This window comes from Phyllostomus hastatus, unplaced genomic scaffold, assembly GCF_019186645.2.
Source record: "Phyllostomus hastatus isolate PE091 unplaced genomic scaffold, TTU_PhHast_1.1 phas_contig_432, whole genome shotgun sequence".
In the NCBI taxonomy this organism is placed as follows: Eukaryota; Metazoa; Chordata; class Mammalia; order Chiroptera; family Phyllostomidae; genus Phyllostomus; species Phyllostomus hastatus.
This window is the reverse complement of record NW_025333880.1, coordinates 1,257,814-1,283,429: the sequence shown is the minus strand read 5'-3', so window position 1 is coordinate 1,283,429 and position 25,616 is coordinate 1,257,814. Positions and strand designations below refer to the sequence as shown.

The window sequence follows — 25,616 nt, the reverse complement described above, 5'->3', positions numbered from 1 at the left end:
CCTACCAGGTGTAGTAGAGACCAGGCGCACCATGAGAGCTAAGGAAAAAGTACTTAATGAAAACCTTTGGAGGTGTTCTCTCCACAAACATTCCTTATTAAAAGGGAAAAATGGAGAAATATATAAAAATATTCATGTGTCATTAAAATTGATTTATAAATCCCTATTCTTTTCTGAACTAATATGATTAAATTAATTTTGATATTTCACCTCTAAAAAAATCAACTAAGTGAAATACTCAATCTCTTAATTACATAAATTAAAATTTTAATGTTTATTGCCTATACCTTTAAATATGATACAAATCTGCTTTGCAAAGTTAATTATTCCTTATGTTCGGGCTCAAAGCACATCATCCCAAGATCCGTTTTACACAGATGCATAAAACATAGTGAGATGGAAAGAACAGAGAAAATTTGTGGTAAAAATTTTGCAATTAAACAAAACAAATAAATACTGATTCTCAATTATTTGCTCTTTAAAAAATTGTGTTTATATAAAATGTGTTCAAATGCAATGGAGACACAAATGTCAAATCATAGAAATGAACAATTGTCCATTTAAAAACATCATTTTGTAAGTGGTTTTTTTTTTGAAGATCAAAATGCCACTTCCTTATGGATTCCTAATTAGAACAATGTTTTCTTCATTTTTACTCATTGTGACTCAGTGAATCACCAGGTTATGAGACCACAGTAAATTTGTTGAAGTTATAAGACTTCAATTTGTCTGGGAGATATTACACTAGTATATTGTCATGTACTCTAAGGTCTTAGAGATTCATAGCCAGGGAATTCTTATGCTTTAAACATCCAAAAAGTTACCTTTCTGTACCTGTAAGTAAAAACAATAATTATGCCTTCTCTTTGTACAAGGGTGCTTGTGTACCATTCAGTTTAGGCCAGTGGTTCTTAAACTTTAATGTTCAAACCTCTTGAAGGGTTTATTAAAATATAGCTTGCTGGGCCCCAGCCCCACCCCTACTCATTCAGTAGGTCTGAAAGGAGCCTGAGACTTTACCTTTCTTACATATTCCCAGGTGATGCAGATACTGCTGGCTCTGGGATGCCATTTTGAGAACTATTGGGCTAAGATGAATGCTTTTCAACTGGGGGTGACTTTTAACTGCCCCCCCAGGGATACCTTCAGCAATATCAAGACATATTTGTGGTTGCCATATATGGTGTGTGATGCTCCTGATATCTGAGTGGTGGAGGCCAGCAATGCTGCTGGACACCCTGCAATGACAGGACACCCCACCGCATAACAAGGCATTCTGCGGACCACAGTGTCAGTAGTGCCGGGGTGGGGAAATCCTGGTTTGGACTAAATTGCGATGCATTTACAAACAACTTACAAATTTCAGTGGCTTACAAAAACCCCCCAAAAAGGCACATTAATGTCCACTCTATGTTGGCTGCATATTTGATCCAGGTACCCGTTATTCTAAGACTCAAGCTACCAGAGCAACTCCAGTCTCAGATGTGTTGATCTCATGACAGAGGGAAGAAATGAGATATCCAAACAATGGATCTTAAAGCTTCTGCTCAGGAATGGCCCATGTCATATTTCTACTCACATTTCTTTGATCTAATCAAATCACACGGTCCACTCTGATTCAGTGGGACGGGAAATATAACCTTCCTGCAGAGGTCGCCCCAGGGAGGAGGAGGCTACCTCCAACAGAGCCAGCGAGGAGGGGAGGTTACTCTGAAGAAACAACCCTGCTAGGGAAACATCAAAGGGGTATTTTGGTTTGGCTCTTTGTCTAAGGATATTGTTGTCAATTTGTAATTACAGTAATTTTTTCCCCTGAAACTACACCAGTCCATATGTTTACACTGAACAATAGCAGAGAACCTACTTATTGCTTCTGTAGAGGCAGCTATCTCTGCTTGCTTTGGGTGTATATTCATACATGAGCATATTTATGTTTATTTGGATTTATACATATAAATATGTTACACAGGTAAAAGAAGAAACCTTACTGTACAGGAAACAAATAAGCTCAATCAATACAAAACATACAAATCACTCTAATGTTGCCAAGACCTGAAACAAACTATTTTGTTCTGAATAGGTATTGTTTCCAGCTATTTAGTAAACATAATTATAAAGTGGCTATTTAAGTAAAAGATCCTAATTGATTTAAGTTACCTAAGCTCTAGCTTCTTAATTTTTGTAAACATTCAAGAAAAAGACAACTTAAGTGATCATTTACAAGAGTCTTAAATACCAGACATTTCCCATTCTTCAGTAGGAAGTCTAGTAAGGCAGAAATAACACATGCAACCATTAGCTTATCCTGCTGTCTAAACTAAATTCTCACTTCTAAAATGATTTCCTGAATTTTTCCAATATTTTATGACTATTTTATTTTATTTTATTTTACAAATGACACACCACCTTTGCTGATACTAAGTCAGCCTGGCATCTCTTAATGTTTTTCTGTTAAATATAAATTCTAGATAAAGGTTAAAAAGTGCATTAAACAAATGTCATACATGTTGGTAGATCATCTTATGCAAAAAAAGGGCAAGTGTGAACTTATATATAAAAAAGTCTAAAATCTCTTGAATGATTCCAGTGGAATGAAAAATAAAGCTCACATTCCATTTAGCAGGCTCTGTTGCTACTTGATGAAAGGGGTGGCCTCTGGGGCCAGAATCTTTCTGTGGATGAAGGTGAGAATAAAACCCATGCCAGAGCTGTGAAATGGGAACTGCCAGTTCAGCCAGGCTTGTAATGATAAGGTCATAGCAGGAATCTTAAAGGCTAAGCTTCTTCATTCATTGACACAAATTACATAATGCATTTCACCTGCATGTAATAATTAAGAAAACCACCGCCTTCATATCAGGTAAATATCACTAGTTTTCCTTCCTAAGAACACAATAAACAAGAAATTTGAGTGATACACATAAGGACTTTAGAGGGATATAGTAGAACTATAGTGGAAGTCTTGAGTTTTCTCCAGTATGCCATTTCATTGTGTCCCTCATTTCTGATGCTTGTATCTTCACACCATAATGTAACTACATTTTTAACTTCCACTGTGTTTTGGTAACATCACATTAGTTACTGCTCAGTTGAAAATGTAAACAGTGAAGCTTTCTTCCCAGCTAACTTGGTGAATCCCTCTAACAAATCTGCTTTGTGGTGAGAGTCATTCAAGCATGCTCTTTAACAGTAACACAAATCATTACATGTTATGCTTCTCCCAGCTTATGCAATAGGGATGCTATTTACATTTGTTTAAGCACAAAAAGGGATTTTCCTGGAGAACCACAACAGAAAATTGAAGGGAAGGCACAGGGGGTAGGGGTGTGGGGATAGTATGACCTTGAGCTGATTTTCTCCTGCTTTAGGTTATGTTCTCTCTCTGTTTGTTTCACTTGAGGGAGAAGGTAACCACCAGCAGCTCCAAGCTCTAGTTTGATTAGCTTCAGGTCTAGTGAAAAAAAGAGAGCATTTCTTTCCTAACAGTTTCAGGAAAAGTTCTGAGATTGATTCCCACTGGTTCTGAATAAACTGAGTTGGGTCACATGTCCATTCCTGAAAGAGTCACTGTGGTGAAGGGAATAGGTTGTTCTGATTCAATCCACTTGGGTCAATGTCACTTGGCCCACATGAAACAGAAAAGGATGGGGTCATGGTTCCCCCTCACTTCCTCTCCCCCCAGATCAAGGTGCTCATTAGCAGATGGGCCAATGGATGCTAATTAGGCAAAACTATACTGGACTTCAAGGTATGCCACTGTGAAGCCAATGGTGCTTAATATACGGAGCTCTTAACACATTTAGGTCCCTTTCCTAACACTGTGTGTCATTTTGTATTTTTATTTTTGTATTATTTTCAGATCCCCCTAAATTGTACAGGCTTCAAAAATTCACAGAACCTGGATCTTATCCTGTCGAGGCTGACTCCACCAGAGCTCTACATCATTCAGGCTAATTCACTCGGGGAGCAGGACAGAATTACCCCCCGGTGAGGCACCCACACCAACTATTTGCAATAAGAGTTCAACAATAGCAACAACATCGAAACTTTGGCTTATAGAAAACCCATGAGCTACAAATATTTGAATGAATTTAGGCAAAATTCTGTATGCAATGCAAAACTAATGAAAATAATAAGGTAAGTAGATTTTCCCCAAATAATTTTCACTGAAGTTATTTCTGAAATATTAACTCTCTGATTTATTTGTCCATTAGAATTCCACAATATACATGTTTCACTTTCTTTTAAGCCCTATACACCTTTTTATAGCTAAGTTAGTTGTTCCTCTATGTCTAATAATTCAATTATTTGAGGTTTTAAAGTTTACTTCTCTTACTCTTCCATAGGAAGACTCCTGTCTTAGCTGTGTTTGTTTTCCCAGTTCTTTGCATGCCTGGCATGTATAAGGTACCAGATGAGAATGACGGAAGGATGGATGGGAGGATAAAACCAAATTTGACCACAATCTTGTAAGATTAATAAGCATAATAGTCACCTCACAAAAAACGGGAACCAAGGGCCAATTCAAACAGCTAAGTAATGGCAGTGCAGAGGCCAGAATTAATTTTTCTTCTTCCTAGAACACTTCTCTTCCAATATTTCATTGTCTTTTTTTATTCCTATTTATTCTATTACAGTTGTCCCAATTTTTCCCCCTTTGCCTTCCTCCATCCTGCTCCATACCCCACTCCCACGGTCAGTCCCCACACTGTTGGTCATTCATACATGTTTTTTGATCCTTCACCCTCTTTCCACCATTCCCTCCTTCCCCTCTTTCCTTTGGCAGCTGCCAGTCTGTTCCCTGTTTCCATGTCTCTGGATATATTTTGCTCATTCATTTATTTTGCTCATTAGATTCCTCTTATAAGTGAGATCATATGGTATTTTTCTTTCACGGATTGGCTTATTTCACTTAGCATACTGCTCTCCAGATCACAGAGTCTTTGAAAGAGTATCCTGTGAGCCAGTCTAAGGTAGGGGTTGGCAATACATTCAAGTGCATATGTGGTCTGTGGCTTCTCTAGTAGCCAGGATGAAGTAGCAAGAACAGAAATCAGAAAGAAAAGAAAAACTGTAAAAGGGATTAGGAAAAGTTGTTGCTATTGTTGTTTTAATTAAGATTGGAGAGACGGTAGCATCCTGTGGGGTAAAGAGAATGCTTTGGTGAAGAGGGAGATATTAAAATGGTAGGAGAGAAAGGAATCCAAGGAAAGGCAGAGCAAATGAGTATAAATGTTGCACAAAGGTAGATATGGTAGCAGGGGATTGTGAAATTCTTTTCTGTCTGCTTTAATTTTTTCAATGAAATCCATATCAAGGTCATTGGTCAAGAGAAAGAATAAGGGAGGCGGTACTGTGGACTTGAAATTAAAATAAAAGGTATAAAAAGGAGTAAGTGGACCAGGGAAATATAGAATGACCACTGGGCAGCATTAAATATTCACTTGAGATTGTAGTCATGAAGGTAAAGCGAGTCACCTCAACACGTGATGTGTTTTTCTCCAGATCCATCATCATCCTGGCATGGCCTAAGTGGAGAGTCGAATGTAACCAGGGCTGTGACTTCATCAAATGAGCACAATGAAGGGAGAAAGAAGCAAGGAAGTTAAGGGTATATGCAATAGTAAAATGACATTCAGTTTCCATAGGAATTCAGCAGATTAAGGAGGCAGAAACACATGCAGAGCTTGGGGAGGTCAGTAAAAGGGGCTGGGATCAACAGATTGGAAATCCTAGTAGAACCAGTGGTGGAGGAAGGAAAGAACACTGATAAGATAGATAGGTGGTTGCAACCAGCCAAAATTGGGGTGCATGGAACTTAAGTTATAGTTTCTGACAATGCCCAGATACAGGGTATGCCCACAAGGCTAAGTAGTTTAGGAGAGACTGGAAGACAAGGTCACTGAAAACAAGGTCGGGATGTGCCAGTGTCCTTTCAGCACTGGTAGCTGGCCATGCGCATCAGACTGCTCAGATTATGGAATTCAATTTACAGTTTACTGACCACAAACTAATACTGTCTTTCTTCCACAAATCTCAAGTTTGCATGGAGAGGAATTTTCACTTCCCCACTACAGGCTAATTTTAAACAAATAATTGTAAAAATGACGCAATCAGATAGGCCTAATTTCAGCATTTATTTGCTGTTTTCTTTCTTTCATTATATCCCTATCTAAATCACAGACTCAAATCTATGGTTCTATATAAACTAATTATAAACAGAAGGTATTATTGAAGGTGCTACAAAATACCTTCTAATATTATTAGATTATGTTAAAATTTAATTTATATTTCACTTTAGAGTAGTATTGCATTAAAACATCAGAGCATTAAATGAAAATATTAATGTGAAATATGAAAAAATGATCAAGTGGGAGACAGAATAAGAAACTAGATAAAAAACAGATTATGTATTTAATCAGAAATACATTAATTTCAGAAAAAACAATGTTGCTTTGTGAAAGTACATAAAAATTAGAATTCAGACTGCACTAAAGCATTTTCCCTCACCGATGTAAGCTGTAGTATTTTACAGGTGTACTGATCCTAATTGAAGACACTCGTGAAAAAAGAAATACGTGAAAGGTATGACTCTTCACGCCAGACCAGGTTTAAAAAAATATCTAGTCATAATGCAGATATGCATAAGCGTTCTGTCCCTGGGGCTATCTGGAGCTATGGGAAAGCTAACACTTCCCCCAATTATTTGGAAAAATCTACAAATTCCATCTCCATAGCTATGCCTGAGCATCAGCATTTCTACCCCTGCCCTGCACAGGGCCACTGTAACAGCCACATGAAACCCCTGGTGCCAAATGATCCCTCTGATGATAATTCCAGGGGGAACCCCTGGGATGCTGCACTGTCCTTGCCGATACCCGTCCGTCAGTAGTGCAGTAATGGCTGACGCTTGCCAGTGTGTCAAGTCTGCCGAGGTAAGAAGTTTCTTTACCCCCAAATTTGTGACACCATTACCTTCATGAGCTGCAGAGCAATACTCTGAATCCTTGGAGTACTAAAGTAGTATTTTAAATGAAGCAGCTATTTTAATTTTTTCTTTTAGAATACACAAGTGATGAATCAGATATATTTTGGAATAACAGACATACCTCTACTCCCATGCATTCTTACACTTAGAAACAGATAAAATGTTCTTAAACTGTCTTTCCTCTTAGGGGCTGTGTATTTTGCTGAGAGCTTGCTTAGTTGCTCATCAGCAGACCTGCATGTAACAAATTATACCAGCGGCCCTCCATATATGCCTGGGCTTACCTGGGTCCTAGGAAACAGCACTGGCCTAAGCTGAGAATCCTGTTTTATACACACCAGCACCTGACAACCTCTGTCTGGGGTGTGTATATGTTTTTGTTTTACTATACTGTTTATATTTTTTTAAATATTGCCATAATCCGATTTCTTTCAGAATACACATTTGTAGTGTTCTCCACAGTACAGAACTGAAGCCAGAGCAGGGCTGGACTGGCCATGAAAAATGTCCATTGACACCTGATCCTTAATACTTTTTGAATCTCCAAACTTGTTCAAGGGCTACATTATTAACAATAGAAGATTCTCCAGGGTTTTCTCTGATCATATTCCACTTGACCAAGGGCAACAATGACTTAAATCCCAGTCTCTGAAATCACTCCCATTCTTTACAGAAGTCTTCACAGAGCAACAAAGGATCACCCTAAGCAGAACAGAGAGTATCTGAGAGTCTCTGAAGCATGAGATGAAGACAGTCCAGTCATGCTTAAGAGGAGCAGTATTGCACAAATATGATATAATAAAAAGAATTATGGAGAGATTACAAAAATTCTGAGGCTTCACCTACCCACCAGACAGGCCACTTACCAGATATCTCCTCTAGGCACTGCTTAGCAGTCTTACTGTATGATAAATCCATCTTAGTAGGACTGGTACAGGAGTCGGCAGATGGTAAAGAAGTACCTTCATTTTCCGAATGTGCTCTGAAATTAAACAAGTAGAAACAAATAGCAATTGCTGTGACCAGTGACTCATTCAAGTTTTCTATCATAAGTCAACATATTAAAAGTTTTCTATCAAGGTAAGTAAGCATCTCTTCATGACTGGGACATTCCAAAGCTCTCTGGCTATAGGAGAATTTCCTTGCCCCTCCCTGCTCACTTCCAAGGAAGGTCCACTGTATTCTCTTCTTGTACTTGGGCTTGTTCTTTGTGCGCCCCTGTACCTTCCTCATCTCTTCCTTGGCCTGCTGTCTATAAAGGAATGGGAAAAAATCCTCTTAAGTTTTCTGAAGATGTTTATTACTTGCTGAGTAAATTTAAGTGGAGATTATATAATGAGATTGATGGCCCCTGGGAAAGCTTCCTGGCTGCGTGCCAGAAAGCCTCAGCATCAGGTGCTTTGGTGAACAGGCTATGTGCCAGTCACGTGGGCTCAGTAGGGAAGGACTGATCTCTCAGAGGTTGAGTCATGTTCCGCAGTGTGTGGAGGTGGCTGTCCAAAGCCTGAAGCAAGTGCCTCTTATCTGAACAAGACCCACTGCCATCACAGGGCCTGAACACGTGAGACCATGCTGGTGGTAAACGTTCACAGTATTTCCCTCTAGGAAAATCTGTATGAAGAAAAAGAGTATTCAGAATGTGTTTTGGGAGCTGAGTTTTTGCTTTGCTCCAAAAAACCATCTTAAAAAGTATTCCTCAGGAGCTAACTCTGGCTATCTTTCCCAATGTAGGAAACGTAGTACTGGGTTCAATGGAAGTCCTCACTTCTCCTGCCTGAGGCACTCTTTTGTAAAAAATATTCATGCCTCTGAGAGCTTAGTCCTCTCTAAGAAGTCATTGTTTTATTGTATTTTTTAATGTGGCAAGGCTTATTTCTGGCTGACTCACTCTTTAACATGCTTTTAAGTTTGTCACAAGAGACAATCTTATTTACCTTATATTTATGGTAAATAATATTTTCCATGATATTCCCTAGGTGAGTTACCAACATTAGTGATGATAGGGAAACAGGTTTATCAAGGAAAGGAATGTGGAGAAGTTAAACTTCAAATTATTATAAAAAGGACTTAGAAGTCATCTTCAGTTTGTATACACATTTAAATGGGCCCACATCTCTTTTCTGTGTATGCTACAAGCCATCCATTTCTCCAGCATTTCCACCACATTATTTGGAATCAGATTTTAACTCCTGTCTGTAGAGGGACAAGCATTGCTAACTGGTAAAGATTTAACATTTATACATATGATCAAAAAAGTTCAGTTACAAAGCTGAAGACCCAAAACACATCCGCTTTTTCTGTGCATGTTTGTTTCTAGTAAAATAAAAGGTTTAGGGGTGGATTGCTGAAACAGCATATGAAGACTGGAATCAGTAGCAATCTCTAATGATAAGGTGCATTTAGACATATTGCAGGGGGACCATCCACTGGTCCCATGTAAACTGATACTGCAATTCCTTCAAATTTACTAGAAGAGAAAAATGACCATGATGATTTCCTTCAAAATACTTAGCAGACACAGTCATGCACTCACTATCTTACTGCTCATTTACCAGATGGTCAACATGTCACAAGCACCTATTTGAAACTATAAGATATGTAGCTTTAGGAAAATGCCATCTGATTTAGTTAGAGCTCTAATGAGCCAGGTCCTGAGGGCTAGTGTCTGTTACCAAGAGCTGTAGTGGTTAAAAGTCTAGACTTCAGTGATTGACACAAAAGCTATTAGTTGTTTATGTAGGTACTTACTGTGGGCCAAGTGCTACGCCTAGGGTTTCACTTACGCCTATCACTCAAACTTCACAACAAGCCTGTTGCTATGGATTAAATATTTGCTTCCCCCCAAATTCATATGTTGAGCTCTAATCCCCAAGGTAATAGTATTTGGAGGCGGGGCCTTTGGGAGGTGATTGATTATGTCATTGAGTGAGGCCCCCATGAGTGGTCTTAGCTCCCTTATAAAATAGACAATCAGAGAGCTCCCTTATCCCTTCTGCCATGTGAGAAGGCGGTTCTCTTGAGCCAGGAAGCAAGGCTACACCAGGTACTGAATCTGCCAGCACTTGATCTTGGACTTCCCAGCCTCCAGAAAGTAAGAAATAAATGTTTGCTGCTTAAGCCAATCAGGCTATGGCAGTTTTGTTATGACTTCCAGAATGGATTAAGATACCTGTATGTGTTATGGATAAATTAAGGCTTCTAGAAGTTTAATATTTTGCCCTACATAAGAAGCTAGTTGATACTGAACCCATACTTAAAACTATAAACACTTTTCTGTTAACCACTACTCTATAGGTTAACTCTCTCCAAAAGCCTCTGGACACTGGGTATTTTACTGCACTTGAGGTTCCCTTAGCTGAGAGATAGCTCAGTCATGAAGTTAATAACAGATAATATTTGCATGTGACAATATCCTTTGGTCTATACTAAATTTTACTCTTTACTACCTTCAGTTTTACTCATAAGTAAAATAAGCTATTATATGTGTCATTTAAAGGAATTCAGCAATAAATCAGAAATACTATCAATCTTCAAATTTCATAAATATGGATTTACATATTGATTTATATTAAAAATATATCTCCTGGTGGATTCACCTTGATATGATTATAGTCATAAATGCTGATACAAATAGAACTGGTTTGAGTCAACATTAACTAATGGTCTTGTAGTTCTGTCATTATAAACCTAACAAAAGGGAATGAGAAACAAATAAATATCTGTCCAAAACCAATAATAGGCTTGTTTTTTTCTCTCTTTCCTCATGGGAAGGCAGACAGTAATAACAATAGTAATCCGTTAGTGCACACAGTTGAGAGAGACAGAGACAGAGAGAGAGAGAGAGAGAGAGAGAGAGAGAGAGAGAGAGAGAGAGAGATCTCTTTCTCAAAGTAGAATGCCAGGGCATAAATGTAGAAGGAACAATCAAATTAGAAATCATTTGACATCCATTGGAGTAAATTATTAATCCTGGCAAGAAATCTCAATGAATGCTAAAATTTAAGGGTAAAAGTAGATATAATAATAGAATTTTTACACACTCTCAAAATACTTTCCACAAAAATACTTAGTAGATAAAAATGGAACAAAGTAACTTTAGAGTGGAAAACCATGGCAGACATTATCTTAATCAAGTGACCAATTTAACACCACCAGAATGGAAAATATCAACATCATATCTATAGGCTGCAATGAAAAAAACACAGCACTATGTCTATGACACTCCAGATGAATTAATATATATGTATGTATATATATATATTCATGTGTGTATATATATGATTATATATATATAATCACATATATATCACACACATATATAAAATTATGAGGGAATATCAGACATGCCCAAATTAAGAAACATTCTATAAAATGCCTGCCTTCAATATATCAATGTCCTAAAGGTCAAGAAAATACTGAAGAGCCATTCCAGACTGAGGGATGTTAGGAAGACATGACAACTGGATGTAGTGAGTCAGTGTATACGGGAGTTCTTTGTACTATTCTTGCAAATTTCCTGCAAGTTAATTTTTTTTCCTCCAAGAAAAAATAAATTGTAGAAAGAAGAAACAGCAAAGGTTTGATTAGGCAATCTGGCAGTGAAGCTTGTAAGCCAAGTACAGAAAGGGCACTTAAATAAAGTTTCTCTGCTGAGCGAATGCCAACTCACAGCAGTGCTCTACACTCCAGGCCCTCTTCTAGACGGGTCTCTGTATTCCCTCTTAAAATATTGCTGTGCAAGGGAGTTCAAACTGCTGCCAAATGCACAGATATACATCAAACCTGGAAAATTTAAGCTCATAAGGCAAGCATTCAATAAGCTTTTTGTGCTGATGACCAATTATGCCCAGTGCCCATAAAACCACAATTGTAGCATAATCTGCAATAGTAGCTGCAAGGCTTACAAAAGCTTTGTCTGCATCATGGTTATATGCTCTACATTTCAATCTTGGTAAACTCACAGATGCTCCTGCTCAATGTATTGGTTCAAGAAATAAGCCAAACTTAAAACCACGTGAGTAAATATTTTCAAATCTAATATATTTGCATTCTTCGTCTTTTAGAAGATAGTTATAATCATCAATTCCCCATGCCACTTGCAGGGAAATCTGAAATTTCACAAAAAGTTGTTACAACAAAAACCTCTTCTGAGAACCCATGAAGCTGTTATATAAGATACATCATATATCAAAAGAGAAAAATAACCTATAAATTCAGACTTTCTTGACCTAAATTTACAAATCAGGTATGTGGTAAAGGGTCTCTGCTTGTTTGATTAATGGGTTTAAAAAGTATGGTGATTTTCTTCCCAGTACAGCATTGCCTTGCCGTATCTAAGGACTGGTTTTCTTTTTTTCTCTTGCAAACTGCCCTTTGACTTTAGGAGTTTGCTTTATGCCCAGTGCATGGGTCCCTTACTATTTACTACAAATGGTCAGAAAATTAAAAAAAAATGTAGAGCTAAAAACAGTTTTAAGTTCTGAACCATGTTAACAGATATTTTGAAATTTATTAGGAGCTGCTAAAAAGATTGAAGTTTAAGGAAAATGTACAGATCCCTCTTTCCTCCTTAATTCACCAATTAATTCACTATTATACTTCACATATCTTTGCAATCATGAAGAATATAGCTCTAAACTAATGAATGCAAAAGCAATGGAAGAAAAGTGACTCATGGCAAGAGAGGAGGCATTTTGTGGAAGGTCTAAAGGAGCTAACAATTTTTGAATTTCAAGCAAGAAAAACAAAGTTGAAAAATACATAACATAAAGGGAAGATACCAAGAAATAAGAGGAACAGTTAAGGGTAGGCTTTTTTTCTTTAATTCTGCTCTTCTCCTTTCTCTTTCTTTATTTCTATAATTGGGACCTTTAATTGAAGTTTTAAGAAAGAAACCTCCAAAAGTTAGTAACTTTCTCCTTCACCTAGCCATTGAAAGGGGTTCATCCTACATTGACCTCTCCCACTAACAATCCATTTTACATATCGAAGACACACGTCTTCACAGCACTTTGTAATTTGCCTATTATTTTTTCCATCATGCTAGGATTGTAAAATTGTAAAATGTCAAATTTAGGTGGTGTCTCAACATTCTCCTTTTCACCTGTGGAATTATGACTCACCCTTTAGATCTCATCTTTTATCTTAGCTCCTCTGTGATGCCTTTATTGACACCAACCTCATGTAAGACTTAGGAAAACTCTTCTACGTTACTTCCATATTTTGTGTATACTTCCATAATGGCAACATTTTTTAAATATTTTATTATATTCTTTTATTATCCACAACAGACTGAACTCCCAGAGGTTAGAGACTAAAAATCAAAAAAAAGTCATTCTACCACTTCTTAAACACCTCCTGCAATCACCGGAACACTTAACAAGGTGGCCTGTTTCACTTGGATAGGTCTAATTAATGGGAACTACACACACTGAATTAAAATTGTCTTTCTTAAACTTTTTCATCTTTGATTTTAGTTATACCTACTCATTAAATGAGCAAAGGTATACCAAAATTAAAACTACTTTTTGAAATGTTTCACATTTCAGTGATAAATGGGTTATAAAAACTTAATATAGAATATCCTTACATTATATAGGAAGTAGGACTAATAAGATATCCACTAACTTCCAGGACCAAGCATTATATATTTAAGACTCTGAACATTCAATTTGCAAGAGTTACAGAGGAAATAATGAATAGCCTAGCATGACCTAGAAATGGGCTGAGAAAAGGGGAAAAAATCACTACAAGCCACCAATCTTTCCATTATATAGAGGTTATTTTAAAATACATTATCTTTATATGTTTTTAAAATTTATACTAATTAAAAGTGATTATGTATTTACCATCATAAATGAGTTATGATGGATAATTTTGCAAATCTACTATTGACATTTTCCCAGCCAGAATTTTCCCAGTAACAATACCTCTCATTTTTATACTGCAGAAAGAACCGACGAGCAAAGGTGGGCATGCTGCACACTTGGCAGCTCTGGGTTCAAAGGCAAACTCCTACCAGCCCTGCACTGTAAGAAATGATCACTAATCTGACTTGAAATCTCTGCTTCTTCATCTTTGTAAAGTGGGAATAACATTCTTTCCTTATGGGTTTCTGAAAAAGTTTAAGAAAATGCACATAAAGTGCACATAAACCTTGTAGCAGAGACTTACATTAAGTAAGCACACAACAAATGAGAATAATATTATAAAATCATAAATTATTATTATTTACCAAATGATTAGAAATTCCAAAAAGTTTGTCAGGGGTTTTGCAGAAAAGATTTTTAATGGGGTTGGAGCAGTCAAAGCTGAGAGTATCAGGGGTTACCTGGTCCAAATGACATGACTCTGTGAGATGAATCTTTCACTAACATTTAAAAAGCTTGAATACTGACTTCCACCTTTAGAAGATTTGCATTATCATTTATAAAATTATTCTGAATTGTTAAATACTTCAAACAGCTATTGTCTCACGTATATAGACTATGATATAAAATGTTCTTATTAGATGGTTTTATTTTCAACTATGTATATTATTGGTAATAATAAAAATAATTACTAGCATTTATAAATCATTCACTCCTATCTGCCTCTGTGCTAAAAAATTTACATGAAATGATCTTATTTAATCTTTAAAACAACCAAATGAGTTAGATTTTCTTGTCAACCATATTTTACAGGATTAAAAACTGAAGTTTGGGGAACGTCTTTTACTTTGTGGCAGGTACTGTTCTAAGCCCTGTATAAATATTAACTTATTTACTCTTCAAAGTGGCCTGATAAGGAAGCTTCTATGATTATCAACCCACTTTGAAGATTAGAAAATTGAGACTCAGAGTCTTACACTAGGTTACATGAAGTCACACGACTAATCCGTGGTGGCACAGAGATTCCAACAAAGGCAACTGGTGCTCAGGGCCATCATTCCAATATCACGGAATTCACAAGTATGCTCTGTATGACAAACTCAAATCTTTATGATTTTTATTATATTTATTTTTGAATATGATTCTGACATCTTAAATTCTGCTTTTTCAAACAGGTACCCCTGATCCAATCACAAAGACTTTAAATGAATTACTGCTACTAGAGTCAGAGTAGCAGATGTAAATGATGTGTCCCAAGGGCTGAAATGCAATAATATAAAATTGTTTTGTTGAATCTATAAAGCCTCGGAAGAAAGCATTTAGATTTTATATGTGAAAAAAATCATTTTAATTTTCTTTACTTAAAAACCCATACACTTAATAAATTTAATAAATTTTAAACTATATAATGTTGACTTTTTCTTAATTGTAGCTGATGCTACTTCCTGTTCAGAAAATTTCTTCCCTGTTGCAGAATTGCTGACCTGCTAAAAGGGCAAACATTATTCCTCCCAAGGCTATCTCCTCTCTGGACAAACAGTCTTCAGAACAATAGACAAAATGTGCTATTTTTGTAACTGTATAAAATACATATTTTAAAATATAACACACACTATAAATTCAATACATATAAAATAAAATAATATATAGAATGCAAAAATAAATCTAAAATGAAGTACAAATATAATAATTTAGAGGTAATTATTTTTGCCTAGCTACTTATGCCTAGCCGTGGAAAATAAATACAAATTCTGTGTTGGGAAAACAAGGCCTGTAAAGAACATATACTGGACATTTACAATGTGCCAGGAGATATAGTAAATATTTTATATGCATTATCCCTGCTATTCTTCCCAACTCCACAAGGTAGATACTACTGACAGCTGAAGAAAGCAAGATAGCGACTTGATTGCCCAAAGTCATACAGCTGGTAAACGGCAGAACTGGGCATCAAATCTACATTTGTCTGATGACTTGCACTCACCAGCCTGCAGTGAGTGTGGAATGCTGCGGATAGCTCATCAACACACGAGAAAAACATACACAGAGACAACCAGGTCCTATGGGGAAGTAGGAACGGAATGGCCACTCTCTCTAGTGGGGAGCGCCTGTCTCCATTCCCAAGCAGATTTTTATTAAGAATACAGACTTAGTTTGTGGATTCACAGTCTGGCAGAAAAGATCAAAAGAAGTAGGTGACTTACAAAGGTACAGGCAGAACCCCCGCTGTGATTCTGGGCAGAGAGTTTTAACATTGGAGTTTTAACATTTGAAAGGAGTAACAGGGCTCAAAGGGCAGTTTTGGTTTCCTGTCTATACCTTCAAATTCTAATATAATAACATCCTCCAGCAAACAGATCTCACAGAATCTTGCATATTCTATGTCCCAGGCCTGATTACCCTGGGGGTCCGCCGTTTCTGGTCTGGACTGCACTGCACCCCCCTGCTATTTCCACAGGCCTGAGTCAACAGAGACAAAGGCAGCCAGGAGACTTGGATTACTCACTTCTAAGAACAAGGACTCAGGCTTTGACAAAGCCAAGGGGGCAGGGGTTGATGTCCACCACTCCTTCATTTCCACAGTCCCGAGTCTCTTCCTAGAAGCCTCCACATGATCATGCCTGTCTTAGATGATTCCCTCCATGGGAAATCTTACCCATCATTGACTAACTGATCAAGCTTAGGAGGTTTAGGCACAGAACAGGCAGCATTTATGCCAGGGAAATAAGTTTTTGTCTCCTCAGTGGCTCCTGGTCTGGAGGTCTCTCACTCAGCCTAAGTCATGGGGGGTTACAGCTTCCTGAGACCACTCAGGGTGGTCTCCAACAGTCTGATTCCAGGGCCTGCCCCTTTATGACATTCTGTCTTACAGGTGAAGACAAAAATATCTGTAAACTCTATAAAACTAAGAACTATTTTAAAAGACTAATAATAAAAATAATGGTTGCAGTAGAAGTAATAACAGTTACAGGGGAAAGTCAAAGCATCTGGCTTCTATTTTTCCCTTGACAACAAATTGGTTAACCTTTTTTAAAAAAATTATTGATTGATTCTAGAGAGATAGAGGAAAGGGAAGGGGGAGAGTGGGAGAGAGAGAGAGTGAGCTAGCAAGCGAGAGAGAGAGAGAAATATGTTGATTTGTTTTGATTCTTGTATGTGCCCTGACCCGGTATCAAACCTGCAACCTTGGTATATGGGGATGATGTTCTAAGCAACTGAGTTACCCAGCCAGGGCTGTGACAACAAACAGGTTAACTTGGAAGGCCTCAAAATCTTAAGGAGTGGGGAGGTAAGGGGAAGACTAAAGAATATTGAAGGTTTTTTTTTTCTTGAAAAGTTAAATTCTAGGTCTCTGTCTTCAGAATGAATCATTTTTCCAAAATGATGATGCAAAACATGAGCCTGGCAACCTTCATTATTACATTCTGAGTGTAAGGCTCTGCAAGCGTTTACCCTGTGGATGCTAGGAGGCCAGCTCACCTGTAAATGAATGGAGCCACCGTGGCCGTATTGGGGTGGCTGTGCTGCTGCTGTTGAGGGAGGTGGACAGCACCATTTCCCGTGGTCTGCCCACTGCCCTGCGCCACTGACCCAGCACAGGGGCCAGGGGGAGAAGCTTGGCTGGCTTCCCTTCCTTCCGTAGGAACAGGGCAATTTGATGTGCTTGCTTTCTCAGTGGTTATGGGCTTAGGCAAGGACTGTGAAGGGCTTCCCTTGGCAGTCCTGAATTTTTCAGACTCTTTGCTTGCTGTGCTGCCCGGTGAAACGGTTTGTTTTGCTGCTGGCACCTTTGAGCCTGGCTTTGGAATCCCACTGGAGGATGGGATTAAGCTTTCCTTCTTGGCCGCTGTCGACTTGCTGCCCTTTGGGATCAAGCTTGCAATTTTAGAAGTCTTTTTTGGAGCGGTCTCTGTCACCTGATCCTTCTCATCCTTGGCTGGTTTTTCAGTGCAAACTTTATTTTTGTCCCTGTTCTTTTCCTCTTTTTCCTTTGGCTGTAGCAAAGACTTTTTATTGCTGAGATTTTTGCTTCCAGCTTTTGGAGGGGCTAATTTAGGTGATGCTTTGGGGCTGCTATTTGTTGAGCCACCACTGTTTAGCCCACTGCTAAAGCCTTCCATTTCACCAGGCTCAGAAACGGCATCGTCGTCCTTCCCACCCTCGCTGGGTCCTGAACTGGGAGGCTGCGGGGGGCGTAAAGCAGTCCGGGCATTGACCAGCTTGAATTTTTCAAGCATGGATTTCTGTCCCGAGGGAGCTGTTTTGACCCCTTCTGAGGCAGGGGGCTTCAGTCTGTCTGCAGGTGGTGGCGTGGGAGACGTGGCTGGACTGGACTGCTTCACGGTCAGCATGGTAGAGGTGGCACTGTGCTTGACATTCATGGACTTGCTGCGCCAGGGCTTGCTGGCACTCGGAGAAGGGATGGCAGAGGCAGGGGGCTGCCCAGCAGGGCCGGGGGGCTGCATGTTGCCATTTACACCTGACGATGGCTGAGGTCCTTTAGAGGAATCTGGACATCAAGAAATAAAGAAAAAGCTCATTAGTTTTGGTCGTTTGTATCACAGCACAGAGTACTTCTAACGACAGACACGTAGCAGTCCTGTGAACTGAAAACAGACCTGCTGTGTGGCATCAGTCACTTTTGTGGTGTGCTTGTTTTTCTTTATTTTAACTTCTAAAATTACTCTTATCGAAATGAACATTGCTAGTCACAGATATCTAAAGATGAATAAAACACTGTCCCTCCACCTAAGCAAGTTTGTGTATTTTTTCCAATTACTGATGTAATCGATTGTTATTCCACATAGTATTATAAAAATGTCACATAATGAATACTGAGAAATTGCTTAAGTGACAGGGGGCCTAGCTTATTGTTATCTGATTCAACATGCTCAAGAGTCATGGTTTAGCTTTTGTTTAATATTGTTTATTTTTACTTGTATAAAAAGCATTTAAATTTGTGCTTTATATGGGTCAGATAATCTACTATGAAATATAAATATATGTATTGATAAAATTTTATAATAATCTTGCAAGGCATGTTAGTATTATTATATTTTCACTTTAAAATTAAAAAACTGAGGCACAGAAAAACCATCTAACATGTTCAAGGTCACCCAGCCTGGATTCAAACTGAATTCAAAGCCTGTGTTTCTAACTAGCATAGCTACAGCCTCCTGTAGTGGTCTGATTAAACCTTAAATTCTAATAAAAAATTGAGCTACATTTCAGAGGCCATAGGAAAATAAGGTCTTTGTCATATAGCTACTTTATACTGCACACATTTCCAGTCAGAAATCTCATTGTATGATTTTATATGATTGTTCTAGCACTGATTAATGTTTGATTATAAGCCTTACTTTTAAGTATAAAAAACTAAATAAAAAAGATATTTAAATATGGTATAAATAAAAAAGAACTGAGCATGGATTCAAAGACCTCAGTGTGAATGTTAACATGTGGGAACTGTATAATTCTGATCAAGTCATTTACCATAAATGCCTTCCTCTTTCATACTCTTATTTTTCTTAGAGAGATGGGATGATAGATGATTACATTAGACATTTATGTAAAAGTCGTCACTTGGTAGTATTAATATACCAGATATCAACAAATACATGCAAAGCTGTTTTTGATGAAATGCCCAAAGGAAATATTCTACAAATAATATTCAGGATTGGGGCCCATTAAGTTTCATTAAATATGCATAAATATAGAAATACAATGCTTTTACTTTTAAATGCTGTCCTCAAAGACATGAAAATATATAAGAAACAATATGTAATCAAGGCAATTAGTACCCTGTACTAGTCTCATCCATTTTTCAGAAGAAATTGACATAGAAAAAAGAAAATGAAGAATAGAGGAAATAAAGAATAGGGAAAAAGGTTATATTAGTTGTAATTTGCTTCAGTTAGATTTTTAAAAATAAGTGTGCCTGAAATAATATAATGGATTTGTAAAACTGGTATCAACAACAATAATAGTGTAGAAAAATGCATTTATATAAATTTTCTTAAACAAATTGTCCACCAACATTGACTTCAAACTTACTACCTTTCTACAATTCCACATTTCAACCAGCAAACACAACAGACAACTGTGCATACATATGCTAGATTACAGTGTAGTGAATCCCTAAAGTCAACATGCTTACATGGTATATTTAAATTTTAAAGCATATGATGATGAATTAATTTTTCACTATTCATGTAAAGTTGGCAATTTTGTCAACTTCTACAATAGTTTGAGAAATCTAGGTTCATATTCAAACACTAAGGTGTTCTAAACAGTAGTATTGACTAAGACAAATACAGACAAGAAGCTTCAAAATACGCCATGGTTCAAATACACTCACTCTCTGAGAATGGATTTCAATTTTCTGCCTCTATCTGTTTCAGCATATTTAATTCTAAATCTATTTCACTTACAGAGAGGTCCCTTTCAGAGATTGATAACATTTCTTCCTAATTTAAATAATTCTTGGTAGCAGATAGAGTATATCTATGACCTACAGGTAGAAATGCCTACCACATACTTCTTCAGAATTATTACTATTTATTGGTTAAGTCTCAAGTTTGGCCTCATTTCATCTAGAGGAAAAAACCAAAAACCTTATCCCCATGCCCACCTCTGACCATCCTAACACCAAGTCTGGATCAGGTAGCTACTCTGGGTTCTTTCATAGCTTATTATTTCCTCTGTTACAGCCACAGTAACTCCAATGCAGCGGCCTGTTTGTCCACTACACTGCATATCCGATGAGAGTAAAGACCTCACCTGAATCACGCAGTTTTATACCACGCACACACACCATGCTCACAGTCCAGTGCAGTGACTGCACATGTGGCAGTCACTGAACTAAGTATTTGGCTTACATGAACTCAATCCTCCCAATGACTGCACCAAGTTTCATCAATACTGTCATTTCATACACAAAGAAACTGAAGCACCACGAGGTTAAACAACTTGGCCGAAGTTATTCGATGTGGAAGGGACAAACCTGAGAGCTAAGCTTACCTTGGATTCTAACTTAATTCTATCAACAACTATACTATACTATTTCTCAAACGTATAAAGATAAGTTCAATGGCTCATTAATTGTAATGTTATTCCTTGAATACAGAAACATAGAAAATAAAGATTGTCAATTAATGCCTTTAATTGAATTATATCAAGTGAACTTTATTTCCTAATTGTCTGGATTCAACTGCACATCAAGAATACCTCTGAATAAAATAAATTTTCTCAAGTGCATTGAATTATGATCATGTTCACATATTTCATATAATGACTTTACTGTTTTGCTCAGTTTTGTCCAACATACATGGCTATTTTTTCTACTATTTCCAGCAATATTAATTGTTGCTATTCCGTCCCTACAATCTATAGAATGTGAATCTATACACACCACCGGTTAATATGTAATGAGTATCTAGTCCATGCAGGACACACCAAGACACCATATAATCTAGTCAGAGGAAAGAAAACAGACTCATAAAAGATGAGAGGTATATATATATCAAATATTAAATGAGTAGGATGCAGGAAGGAAGATGGTGGTGGTCAGAGCTGCACCCCTCTGGGGTGCACAATATCTAATGAAATCAAGACTGATGCTATGAGGGAGAGACGTAAGGATTCAAAGCAGGAGAAACTTTTATAGATTTCTTTTAGGGAGCTATGTGAAAATTTTGTTCTATTTATTTATATCTGAAAATATGTACATACATATATTGGGGCACAGGGTTGTAGAGAAACATCACCCTCCCCTTTCCCCAAATCAAAGCATCGTCTGCTGTGAATATGAAGGGGAACATAATGGACTCATATTGAGTTCATCTTCACTTTCTTACACTGACCTCCCTTGAAAGTTATTTGTAATCTTCCTTATTCTATAATGAAAACAATGCTAACAATTATGACAAATATAATAATGCTAACTGTATTTTAGCATTATTTTATTGAAGGTTCTTTTACTGCATTATTTCGCATCAGTGCTCACAACAACCAGTAAGGTGGGAAGGGCTCTGATTTCTAATTCACATATGTGGAAAGCAAAGCTTTGAGAGCCTAAAGAACTCATTCACTGGTCTGCAGCGAGTGAGGAGTTTGGGGTGGAGCGAGGATGTGATCCCACATCCTGTGATTCTAGAGCCACAGCTCTACAATCTGTTGAATGTAGACCAGCCTAAGGGGTTAACGTAGCTGTTCTCAAACTGTACTGTGCGTACAAGTCACCTGAGGTCTCACTGAATGCCCATCCCATTGTGACTCAGCAGATCCGCAGTGGCCCTGAGGTGCTGCATTGTAAAGAAGCTTCCAAATGACATTAAAGCCACTGGCCACAGACCAAGTTCTGAGTAGCAAAGGTTTAACAGACTCAGAAATCATGGCAACTGCTGATTATTAGCTTTAAAGGCTCGTTTTTTATTATAGTACCCACATTGGCTAAATTTGTTAGACATTCTACAGCTGTGTGGCATTAATACTCTTTCCTCTTTGAATACTTGAAACCTTCACCAGTTCCACACTCACCTCGATGGTTGACCATTTTTGGTGAGGGACCACAGAAAAAAGCAGCCTACCATCAGGTTTTCCTAATGCTCTTTATTTCTTCATTTTACCTACATATGTAACATGTGTCTTCCACATTTATACAACTAAGTTAAGAAGGCAGGTGATGCCTACCCTTGCATGCCTGGGAGCTTTGGTGGGGATGAGAGGAGAAGGTAAAAAAATAAGCCCAGTCGGGGTGCTTTATAAATGTGCTGACAGCAGCTAGATAGGCTGCTATAGGAGCTCAAGGGCAGAAGAGGAACTTCAATATCACTACCCTAGAAAATGAGACAGCAGGGACAACAAATGATAACATCCACAGCCCCAGTCCCAGCAACAGCTGTAAAACTGTCCTCAGACGAGTACACACATATAAGACACTTCTCTAAGCTCAACTTAAATCTGTCCCCAGCCTGTCTCTGTACAGCAGTGATGAGGTGCTTCAAGTTTCATTAAGAGGGCAAACCATAAGCTGCTGTGCTTCGGGAGGGCACTGGAACAACAGGAGTCTCTCTGGACTCCTCACAATAAAGGCTACACGACCACCTCGGCTGAGCAGCGTCTGTTGCTCCTGTGCAATGGGTGTAGCCACAGATTCCAGCCTCTGGGCCATTTACACATTCAATGCTAAGTCCCTGGGCAAACTGATCTGTGTCTGAATGTTGATAACTCAGCTTTGATTGTGAATGAGTTGTCATGTGGGGTTTGGGGAAGGAAGAGATACCCCGTGTCTGCACTTACAGGCGCTCCTACAGTTGACCCGCATCTCACACCTGCACTGTGCTGACAGCACTGTTTCTCACCTCTGACCTCCAAAAAAAGTTTCTCCCACCCCCTCCCTGTCCTCTTCTTTCCTTTCTCCTTCCATTTCCAAATCCACTATAACCAAACAATGTAATTTATCAACTGCCTAATTTTTCCAAGTACTTTCTTCCACACAGAATATCACATTTAAAGATCTTCATATATGGTATCTCATTTATAGCCATAATAATCTGCATTATACTTACGACTTCTCTTGTTATAAATAAGAAAAGTGACGCTTAGAAAGAGAAAGTAACTTGTTCTAATTCATACATATAGTATAAAATACAAAATAAAAATTGGAACTTGGGTTCATCAGACTCCAGAATTTGGGGGCTTTTGATGCTTCTTTTCATGCCAGCTGCACACCCAGTTCTTCTGGGACAGCCCGTGTTCGTCACAACAGTGAGGTTAACTGGGTGACTCCTTGAAGTGTGGTTTTCTTCTCCCTCAATGAGCAGAATATAAATGAGGGAACATCATAAAGACACTCTCTACTCAGTAAGGTATATATGGGTAGGCAAAGGTAGGTTTACAGTTGTAATACAAGTAAATAACAGTAATTAATAATAAAAATACAATATGACACTATATTGTCTCGCATACTCACAACTGTAAATCTCCCTTTGCCCGTGCCTGCACACTGTCCCCGTGGGCATCCTGCTTGCACCACCCTTTTGAGTTGATGTATGAAAAGATTTCATGTTTAGAAAACATCTAAATTTGTATTATCTCATCTTGCAGAAAAAATAACACTGATGACTTGGGGACACTGTCAATCTAGCTCTAAAATTAATGCATGGAGGTAACTGTGGCGGCCACAGGAGGTGTACGGGGAGATCAGACAAGGGGGTTCATGTGTGGAACTCCAGGCTGCTTCCAAGGCCTGCGCTGCACCGCCAACAGTGTTGTCAGGCTCAGAAAAGACACAGGAAACATCTACAACTACTTACCGCTTTTCCTTGGAATAGTGTATTTTTTAAATGGAAGCAAACCAGCTTTCAACTCAAGGCAACAACAACAAAGTAACAATAGAGAAGGTACCAGAAGGTTACAACATGGATAACAACACGGGATTGTTTTCAAAGTACTGACTGTGTAGCAGGCAGTCATACTCAGTTATATGTGTGTCCTGCCAAAATTGAACAATTTCAGTCTCAAAAAACATTGTGGAAAAGAGAAAATGATTTGTCAATGGGGCCATGGCAATTAGTTTGGTAAATAATAAATTTAGACTCTCATTTCACAATATACTCCAAAATACCTTTGAACATTTTAAAAGGTTAAAACAAGTAGCATTCATATTCAAATACATGCTGTTGTTACCCACTGGCCCCTTGTTCACATCCCTAACTCTCTTCTCCAAACAATTGCGTGTACAGTGCCCAGTTATCAATTTTATGACTCAGCAAAACATGAAATGTTATCACAGGAATCCTAGAGGTCCTGTCCATTCTGCACATGCTTATTTTGTACCACTTGCAAGGTTAGAGTACCACTCTGTAGAGTATTGTAAAATTTAGGGAAGATTCCATTCACCAGCCAGTTTGACAAAAAGTATGTGATTTCCGTACAGGCATGTATAATATGTGTGAACCTAAATATGAGCATTTATACATAAGCAAACAGCATATATTCCCAACTCTATTTAATCATATTGTGGAAGGAAAAGAAACTGCTCTCTGTAACACAAGTTTTGTCGGGACAAAAGCTGAGTAAAAGTTATTTTTAGGTTAAGGAGCCAGCTAGCAGACATTGCTATGTAATGTTATCTGAAGGCCACTAACCTTGCTCCTGCTTCTGAATGCTTGCTTTCAGCAGCTGGTTCCCCCTCCCTTTCTGCCTGTGTAACTGGTATATAAAAGGACTCCAAACCCAGCTTTTTTGGCTCAGGATTTGAGAATTAACCCCCCTTGAGCCCCCGGGTAATAAAGTTTGTGCTTCGTTATCTCCCCGAGTGTGGGTGGATTTTCCACAACAATATCACCTGCCATATATACCTAATTGTGTTGCCTCATGGAAATCCCCAAGATTAACTTGAAGTTATCATGTAAACATTATTTTTCAGGCTTATGTAAGTATTAAGAAAATAGAAGTCATGAAGGAATACATAATTAAATCACCAGTAAAGATATACGTAAAACATACTTGCACTGCCTTGAAAAGAAAAACAATTCAGTGCATTAATTTTACAGTCATTACAGAATAATAATAATAAAAAAAAACAGAAATCAACAAACAAGTGTTGGAGAGGATGTGGAGAAAAGGGAACCCATGTGCTGTGCTGGTGCAGCTGCTGTGGAAAACAGTAAGGAGGGTCCTCAAAAATGGAACTGCCTTGTGACCTGGGGATTCCACTTCAGGGAATTTATCCAAAGAAACCCAAAACACTAATT

At 38.0% G+C, this 25,616-nt stretch overlaps 1 protein-coding gene across 3 annotated transcripts in view; it reads right to left on the bottom strand.

The window, feature by feature from the left end:
• The window catches only part of NAV3 (neuron navigator 3), a 786,639-nt gene that overhangs the window by 154,269 nt on the left and 606,754 nt on the right, over window positions 1–25,616 (bottom strand). For all 3 annotated transcript variants that reach the window (XM_045844968.1, XM_045844966.1, XM_045844967.1), the window contains exons 9-10: window positions 17,338–18,367; window positions 7,855–7,970 (exon numbers count right to left, since the gene is read on the bottom strand). In XM_045844968.1, coding sequence (XP_045700924.1) covers window positions 7,855–7,970; window positions 17,338–18,367 — 1,146 coding nt within the window. The remainder of the gene's footprint in view (window positions 1–7,854; window positions 7,971–17,337; window positions 18,368–25,616) is intronic.